The sequence below is a fragment of the Arabidopsis lyrata genome (genome assembly GCF_000004255.2).
Source record: "Arabidopsis lyrata subsp. lyrata unplaced genomic scaffold ARALYscaffold_4, whole genome shotgun sequence".
Lineage (NCBI taxonomy): Eukaryota > Viridiplantae > Streptophyta > Magnoliopsida > Brassicales > Brassicaceae > Arabidopsis > Arabidopsis lyrata.
In genome coordinates, this window is record NW_003302552.1 from 4712694 (window position 1) to 4722153 (window position 9460).

The 9460-nt window shown below is 43.2% G+C and overlaps 1 protein-coding gene across 1 annotated transcript; it reads left to right on the forward strand.

Annotated features, from left to right (window-relative positions):
- The first annotated feature begins 881 nt into the window (after window positions 1-881).
- LOC110229077 lies at window positions 882-1480 on the forward strand. The gene is made up of 2 exons (XM_021027915.1): window positions 882-1031; window positions 1097-1480. The coding sequence occupies exons 1-2, from the start codon at window positions 882-884 to the stop codon at window positions 1478-1480; spliced, it is 534 nt and encodes a 177-aa protein (XP_020883574.1).
- The last annotated feature ends 7980 nt before the right edge of the window (window positions 1481-9460 follow it).

Here is a 9460-nt window from a genome sequence, read left to right on the forward strand (position 1 = left end):
CCTGGTAGAGATTAGGTTGCATATATCTTTCCCGGTTGTTTTATTATCTTTATTGACTAAAACCGTTGTTTCATTTCGCAGCTTTCGTCGCTCCGACTCTCCCATCTGAAGCATTCATTGAATTCTTCAAAACAATTCTCGAAGGGGAAACCCTTTGGAATTCTTTCAGTCTTGAACGATTTTTAGAAGCCAACCACAGGCTCAGGAGCTCCATCTGACCAAACACCAGCCAAGGAGGCGAATGAAACTTCGACTGCCGAGCCGGAGTCCGAGGTGGCTGTCACTCCGTAGTGGTTGCGTCCACTTTAAATTGGGAATTGTCCCATTTATTTTAAAACTTAATTTCGAACTTGTTTTTGCCTAAGGAGGCTTTATTATTTCTTTTGAAAAAGATATTTGCCTGAGGAGGCTTTTAAACCTTTCTAGGTTTTGACCCCAAGGGTGTTTGGTTAAAATTATGTGCGGGTTTGCAAAGTCCGCTTTTAACCTTTTGTGGCCTTGTGGTTATGCTTTCGAGATTTTTAGGCTGATCAGACCTTTCTCTTTAAAATGCGAGAACTGAGCTCGGCTTAACGCGAGTTCCCCACTTCGGGTTTAGTCAACTCGGCAAATTTATTGGGCTTGGGCCTTAGAAACTTTCGTAGTTAATGCGACGGTTGCTCTTTCCCTCTTTATTTCTTGAAAGTAGGAAAAGCGGCTCGTCTTTAATGCAATAATTGCCTTTTCTCGATTTTCCAAAAATGGTTTAAGTTACTTGGGCACGCCATTATTAATGATTTTTCTATTCCAAGACAAACCCTATTCCTGTTATAAATAGGAGATTGTTTGCCTTTAATCTTTTCTCAAGAAACTTCATAATTCATTCAACAAGCACCACATCGATGGATAACGAAAACGTAGTCCCCGTTGATCTCGGCAGCCCGCTTTTTCTGTCCGGCGATGGCTTTGAACCAGCCGGCGTTCTTTTCCCTCACGCCGTCTTTCACTTTCCTGCAAAGGAGAAGAAAGAGGCTTGCGACTTTATCGACAAGGTTAATACCCGTCGTCCTTGATTAAAAACTTTCTGTTTCATTTTATTCACTCATCTTTATGCTAGGTCGCCGACAAACACCGTCGCCTGTGTGAGGAGAGGCAGCGGCTGGGTCTTAAAAGGCAGACACTCGAGGCTTGCATCACTCGGGTGGAGAGGAAGATAAGGGCTCTGGAAAGTGATCCCTTTCAATGGGAATGGCGGAACTTCGATTCTGTTGCTGTGATCCCGAAGATGCTTCAGATGTATCTCCGTGCTAAAGGAGTTCCAGGTCCTGTGAATGCCCCGGTCTATACCGTTCCATCTGATAGCGAGGAAGAAGACGAGGAGGAGGCCAGCACCGGTCGGAAACGCGTTCGGGATCGTCCCGAAGTGGATGCCAAGAACAAGGCGTCCACTTCGAAAGTTAAACCGGTGATGAAGGAGCCTGTTCCTGAGCCTCTTCCTTAAATGTTCCCTAACTCTACTCTTTTTTTTTTTTGAACTCGTAATGGGCTTGTGATTTCCCTTTTTTATTTATGGAAACATTCGCAATTTTCCTTATTCTTCAAAATATTCTCGGAGATTTATCTTTTAATGCAGGATCGGTTTAAGAGCGAAAATCTCTCCGCGAATCACTCCATTCCTAGGATAAAATCCGCGGTTTACTAGGGACATGATGTTCCTATAAATTATAGTCTCAATTCCCTTTACTCCTCACCACTCTTTTTTATTTTAGCAAGTATGGAGTTCAACCTTCGATGTTCAGAATCTATGCCCGACTTCTCCAGGATCGGAATGATAAACGAAGATGTTCTAAATGAGCCAAACAGGCAGCCTCTTCCACCTCGCGGCTTCTTCAGATCTCAGATCCGAGCTCCGTGTGCTTTGATCAGGGATCTCCCAATCAGAGACCAAGGAACAGCGATGGCATTCATAGAGGCACTTGCGCTTCAACATCGGAAGCTTACTTTGGAAAAGAGGAGACTCCGGAAGAGGATTATCCGGATGCAACGCAGGCTTACCACGGTATCGAGAAATCTTCACATCCTTGGCTCTCATCCCGGAGAATGGATCGAGCTCGGAATCTCTGACTTCGCTCAAATTCCGGACTGCATGATGCCAATCCTCGATCTTGCTGGTCAAGGAGTTGAAGTGTTCTGCTCGTCAACAAGTTTTCCCTAATCCGAAGTGTACGATGAGGAACATTCCGTCTTATTTGTTTGAATAAACGCTCTATTTCCAATCTCTTGTATGTTCGCATAGCCGAACTTTTATTTGCTTCACTTGTTCGCTCAGTCGAACCTTTTCCTTTAATAAAGAAATAAAACAAAATTTTTATTAATAGCTGAACTCGTTTTAGAGCTGCCTACGTACCCATTTCGGGATCAAGCCACACCGTAGTTCATGTACATAAAAATGCATGTAGCTTTAAACATAAAACTTCTTTAGGTTGATCACATTCCAAGGTCGCTTGACTGGCCTGTCTTCTAAGTCTTTCAATCTATAAACACCGTTCCGAACCACTTCGGTAATAATGTAAGGTCCTTCCCAATTAATACCGAGTTTACCGGCACCTTCTTCTTTTTTATTGTCAAAGACGCGTCTTAACACATAATCTCCCACGAAGAAAGGCCTACTTTTGACTTTAGAGTTGTAATATCGGGCTGCTGCCTGCTGGTAGTTCTGAATCCGAATCAAAGCTTGATCACGCCTTTCATTTATGGTATCTAGTGAATCATTAAGCATTGCTGAATTTTCTTCCTCATTTAATGGTGCTTCCATTCGGCGAAGTCCGGGCACGTTGAGTTCAGCTGGTACTACTGCCTCCATGCCATAAACCAAAGAGAATGGAGTTTCTCCGGTAGGTCGCCTAGGGGTTGTACGATAGGCCCATAGGACGGGTTGGAGTTCTTCGTACCATCCTCCCTTTAGATGATTCAAACGTTTCTTGAGATTGCTCAGTATCGTCTTGTTCGCGGCTTCAGCTTGACCGTTTCCTTGCGGATATTGTGGAGTAGAGTAACTAACTTTGATTCCCCAGTCCGCACAAAAGGCATCAAACTCTTGTGAAATGAATTGTGGCCCGTTATCAGTGACTATTTCGTACGGAACTCCATGTCGACATATAATATTCTTCCAAATGAAAGTCTTCACCGCCGAATCCTTGATGCCAACATATGCCTCAGCTTCAATCCACTTCGAAAAGTAGTCCGTCAAGACCAAAAGGTATTGTACACCTCGAGTTGACCTGTGCAATGGTCCGATGATGTCCATTGACCATCTCATAAATGGGTATGGGGCGGAGATGGAAGAGAATAACTCCGAAGGTTGATGGATCAATGGTGCATGGAGTTGGCAGCGCTTACATCTTTGGGCGAATTTAACACAATCCGTGATCATAGTGGGCCAGTAGTATCCCATTCTTTTAACTTTAAAAGCCATAGCTCTTCCTGATGAATGACTCCCGCATAACCCTTCATGCACTTCGCTCATGACGATTTCGACTTCGGGCCCAAAATGCATAATAGGTAAGGGTCACTGACACCTCGTCTATATAATGCATCCTTTGATAGACAAAATTTCGCGCTAACGATTTTCATTTTCCTGGCCTGCCACTTATTCTTTGGGAGCTCGCCTGTCATGATGTAGCGCTTTATTGGCTCCCTCCAGTCAGCCCCCCAGTCTTTAGCCAGAATTTGGTCGACCTTGTGAAATACTCGTGGCTCTGGATCGGGATGTACGTTTGGTTCAAGAATATCCTCCTCGATTAATGGCTCGGTCTCTAATATTGTTTCTGGAATCGCATCTTTTGCTAAGACAACGGGTTCCTTGTTAGACGTGTTTGATCCTTTTGATTTCCTCCGTTTGTTGGGTGGCGGTTTGACCTCTGGTTCGCCACGGTCACGTGCCGCTGCTCGAGATCTTGTAACGACGAGGGTTTCCTTGTTGTCTTGAATGCTTCACTCCGAAATGCATTCCACTGGAATAACTCTTTTTAACTCAGGATCTGATGTTGACGCCAAGGCGGCAAGTGCGTCCGCAGTCGTATTCTCTCCCCGAGGTATGCGAATTAATTCGAATTTCGAGAAATTTTTTGATAGATCCTTCATTACTTCGAGGTATGCTTCCATTCTTGAGTCCTTGGCCTCGTAGTCTCCATTAAACTGGTTAACCACTAATTGAGAATCGCAATAAGCGACTATTTCCTTAGCTCCTACTCCTTGTGCCAATCGAAGTCCGGCAATTAGGGCTTCGTATTCTGAAGCATTAAATAATAATCGGAATGATTGTTCTAGAATTTCCGATGTTGGAGATTCCAACTTGATTCCTACTCCGGATCCTTGCTTTGATGAAGACCCATCTACATGTAATTTCCAAGTTTGGTTCTCCGATTGCTCTATCGTTCTAGGTATTGGTAGCTCGGTTAGGAAATCTGCTAAAACCTGAGCTTTCATACTGATCCGGCTTTTGAATTCTATGTCGTACTCGCTCAATTCCACCGCCCATTTCGCCAAACGTCCGGACTGACTTGGACTATGAAGTATTGTTCGGAGTGGCTGGTTGGTTAATACTTCAACCGAATGGGATTGAAAATATGGGCGCAGCCTCCGAGCCGAGGTCACCACCGCGAGTGCGAGTTTTTCCATCATTGTATATCTGGTTTCCGGATCCGTCATTGACTTACTTACGTAGTAAATCGGCTTCTGTTCCCCGCGGTCTTCCCGAACCAAGACTCCACTAACCGCATGGTTTGAAACCGATACGTACAAATAAAGCTTTTCATCCACTTCTGGTTTGGACAATATAAGTTGAGTGATTAAGTATGCCTTAAGCTGCCCAAAAGCTTCTTCACATTTCTCATCCCAAAGAAATCCTTTGTTTCCTTTCAGAATTTGATAGAAGGGCAATGACTTATCTGTTGATCTCGAGATAAAACGATTCAAAGCCGCAATCCGCCCAGTCAAACGTTGTACTTCCTTGAAGTTTCTTGGAAATGGCATGTTTAGAAAGGCGTTAATTAGATTTGGATTGGCCTCAATCCCTCTTTCTGTCACAATATAGCCAAGAAATTCTCCGGATGGGACTCCGAATGTGCACTTTGCCGGGTTCAGCTTCATTTGATATTTATTGAGAATATCAAAACATTCCTCTAAATGCTTAACGTGATCTTCTTTTCTTAACGATTTAACCAACATATCATCTATGTAGACTTCCATTGTCTTCCCGAGATGATTGTGGAACATATTGTTAACCAACCGTTGATAAGTTGCTCTTGCATTTTTCAAACCAAAAGGCATTACCTTGTAACAATAGATACCTCTATCAGTGATAAATGACGTTTTTTCTTGGTCTTCGGGGTTCATCATTATTTGATTATAACCCGAGAAGGCGTCCATGAATGTTAACAGCTCGTTCCCAACGGTGGACTCTACAAGTCGATCTATATGTGGGAGCGGGAAACTGTCTTTGGGACATGCTTTATTGAGGTCTGTGAAGTCGATGCAAACCCTATCTTTTCCATTCTTTTTTTTGACAACGACAGTGTTTGCTACCCATTCCGGGTATTGCACTTCTCTTATGGACCCTATCTTCAAAAGTTTATCTACTTCGTCATTTACTATTTTTGCTCGCTCCACTCCGAGCTTTCTTCTTTTTTGTTTCACCGGCTTGAAGCTCGGATCCACGTTTAGTTCATGACAAATTATACTTGGATCTATGCCAGGCATGTCCGCCGCTGACCACGCAAACGATGTTTTGTTTTTCCTCAAGAGTTCGATCAAAGCTTCTTTTATTTGGCCAGTCAAAGTTGCCCCAATTCGAATTTTCCGGTCCGGTTTGTCTTCTTCCAACACCACTTCGATTACTACATCATCTTTTTTCTGCCCGCTAGGAAATTTTGTTCTTAGTACCTCTTTTACGGGCTTCGTTAATTGCTATTGAATCTTCATACGGTGGCTAGCTAGATAACACGTCCGTGAAGCTTCTTGATCTCCCTGAATTGTTTCCACTCCTCTTGATGTAATTTGATACATTGATGATATGTAGAGGGGACTGCTTTCATTTGATAAATCCAGGGAGTCCCGAGGATGATGTTGTAAGCTGCGGGCTTATCGAAGACAACGAGTCCACGATCTTCGATACCTTTTTGGCAAGGACCGGTAGCTTGATTGTCCCGAGAGACATGGCTGACTCACTTGTGAATGCAACTAATGGAGACGGAGGCCCTACTATGTCCGCCCGACTAATTCCCATTCTTTCTAAAGTACTTAAAAAGATCAAGTCGACCGAACTGCCTGTATCTATAAGGATCCTTGATACTTCAAAGTTGGCAACGTCTAGGGTAATGACTAGAGCATCATCATGAGGTCTTTCGAGGTGCCGCGTTTCTTCTTCATTAAATGATATTGATGCACCTTGAAAATCGACTTCTTCGCTCAAGCTTGCTTTGAGTAGGATATTTCGTCTATGTTTCTTGATGGAACTTATCGAATTTCGACAAAATTTGGAACCTCCTAGAATAACATTGATCTTACCCTTAGAATTCCTTGGTTCTTCCTCGTTGGTTAACCTTGGTCTTTTGGAATTTTGATCTTTGGAATTCTCCTTTGCTTCGTGGTATTCCTTCACAAAATCTTTTATATCGAATTTGGAAAGATCTCCACTGGCCCAAAGCTCTGCGAGGTGCCTTTTAAGAACGCTACAATCCTTGGTTAAATGTCCGGTTACTTTATGAATGTCGCAATATAAACTTTCATCACGGACCCAAGTGTTTGATCTTCCTTTCCCTTGGAATTGCTTTCCTACGGTACTGTTGAAGGGTTGCGACCCAAATTTCTTTGGTCCTTTATTCTCCCTAGGTTCGAACTTCTTGGTAGGGACGGTGATTGCCGGCTTTTCTTGCTTATTTCTTTTGGCAAAATTTTCTTTTTCGTCCTCTACCTCCATCCAGTTGTTTGCGCGGAAGAGTGCATCCTGAATTGTGTCTGGTTTATGAAGTATTAAATCTTCTTTAAACCTTGAATCATGTCGCAATCCCTTTCGTAGGGCGGATAAAGCCGATTGTTGTGAGATTCTTGGGAGCTTTGACAGCACTCCTTTGAATTTGGTGATGAAAACTCGAAGTGACTCATTTGATCCTTGCGATAGGTTCCAAAGATCGGCATCTGAAACGCTTTTATCCATAAGGAAGGAATATTGCTTTAAGAACACAGATGATAGCTCGTTGAAATTACTGATCGAACCCGGCTCTAATTGGATGAACCACATTAGAGCTTGGCCGCATAGATTTTCCGAAAAGAGCTTACAGTAACCTGCATCCTCATCAGCTTCATCCAATTCGACTCTTCCAGCTGCGATCAGAAAAGCTGCGAGATAGCTCTTTGGATCCTCCAATCCGCTGTAAGGGTCCAACTTGAGCTTCCGGGAATCTTTGATTCTCAAACTCGCAATTCGCGAGATGAAAGGTGTTCGCCTAGCTTCTTCAATGACTCGATTGATGTCTGGCTCCGAACTTGTAGCTTGATGGAACTTTGACTTCATTTCTTTTAGTTCCTGGCTAACCTTCCTCATAGTCTAGAACTGGTCGAGGTTTTCCTGCTCGTATTGATCTGCAAGTTGAGCTTCATCTTCGAGTTGTGCCTCTCCATCCAATGGCTGAACTACATTATTAGTAGCACCAGGAGTTGTTTGTCCGCTAGTTTTATTTCGCGCAACGGAACTTGGGGAGTTGAATATCCTCCTTCGGATTCCCACAGGATTTCCTGCACTTAAAGAGCGAACACGAGTTTGTATAGTATTGACGTTTTGACTAAGAGATACCTTGGATGTTTGCAACGTATCGACGGCCTTTTCCACATCCGAGAACTTTTGTGATATGTCCGACATGGTTTGCTGCATAGCTTTGAGGGTTTCGGCCAATGATGTCTCAACGGCGTCTCCTCCGGACATTGCTGCTTATCTCGGGAATGTAGTAAAGAAAAATCTGACCAATCAAGAATCCTCTGTCCCCACAGACGGCGCCAAAATGTGGAAGTCGGATTCACACACTCAAGTATTTTTATTAATAGGGAAGATTATTCTTGAGGGACAAAAAATAAGAATGTAAAAAGCTTATGAATTGCTACAAAAATTGCTATAGTATTTCTTGCTCGAAGAAAGGATCCCCTTTACATGGCCCTTGGCCTCTTTATTTATACATAGGAAAACGACATTAAAATGAATAATTAAGTACAATTATTTTCTCTTAAATGTGTCCGTTTTGATCTTTGACTTTAATGCTCAACGTTTGAATTTGAGTTGACTCTGATCTTCATGGGCCTCGCCTTTTGGCCCAAACGTCCTTGAACCGACTTAACCATGACTTCGTCTCCGGACTCGTGTCGAGGTGCAGTCACTTCGGATTCTCCTTATGGTGATAACCACTTCGATTGTTCTTTTGGCTCACGGGTCCAATGGGCTTTATCCTTTATGGGCCATTATCTTGACTACGTGGCAATCTTTGGTTGGTTTCGGACTTCTGGTGCGGGATCCGACACCAACAGTCATGGAGAGGTAGTCGTCCATCTCCTCTCTGGTGTAATCCCATGGAATGTTGGGACCTTGTTGTTACTCTTCCTCCTCTGTTGCAGGATACTCGATTGCAAGGTCTCCGGGTGCAACAGAAAATTTTCAAATTTTTAGACTCCACTGGGCTGATATACTCGATCCCCATGGCTTTGGTGGAGTAAAATGTTTGAGTTTTTACTCTATCTCCGGGTTGTTTCTCCATTTCTGAGAACCACAAACATAACCAAAACAAATAAAAAATAACAAGGAAAAATTTATTTATAGAGATAGTCATGGGACTTCCTCCCAAGTGAGCTTGTTTTAAGTCTCTAGCTTGACTCCTCACACTTATTAGGCTTAGGGAGGTTTGTGGAGATGAAATGAAGTCTCCTTTTCTTCCTCAGTAGATGGATCATCAAACTCAGTATTCTCTCTTGACAAGTCTGTAACCATGTACTCAATGGCCCTTTCTTCAAAGTAAGCTTCTTTCTGATCAGCCGGATAGTCTTCTTCTATAGACCATTCCAGTGTGAATTCACTTTTCTCTTTGCTAACCAGAGCAATGGCTTCATCATTTGGGACGTCCTTGATATTGAGTGGTCCTTGGTTGGCTTTCCCATGGAGCTCATTGATTTGATCCTTCAGCTCTCTCACAGTGTCTTTTAACTCCCTTATGGCTTTATCCTGCCATTTAGACCTCTCCTTGAGTTTTAACCAGTCATCTGATGCAAAATTACTAGACTTCTGAATGAGCAGTTTTGTCGAGGGTGAGCTTTGTGGACGAGTTAAAGGGTTACTCGAGTAGACGGTCGAGTAAGCTGGTCGAGTATGGTTTGAGCTTACCTCATTTGCTGTAATACTATTTGTTTCTGACGCAATCAAACCCTTAATGACATCTGACCC

Excerpts from the sequence above, each read along its gene's own strand:
- LOC110229077 (XM_021027915.1), top strand. The coding sequence starts at position 882 with ATGGATAACGAAAACGTAGTCCCCGTTGATCTCGGCAGCCCGCTTTTT. Across the intron at positions 1,032-1,096 it reads CTTGCGACTTTATCGACAAG|GTCGCCGACAAACACCGTCG; the intron begins GTTAATACCCGT and ends TCTTTATGCTAG.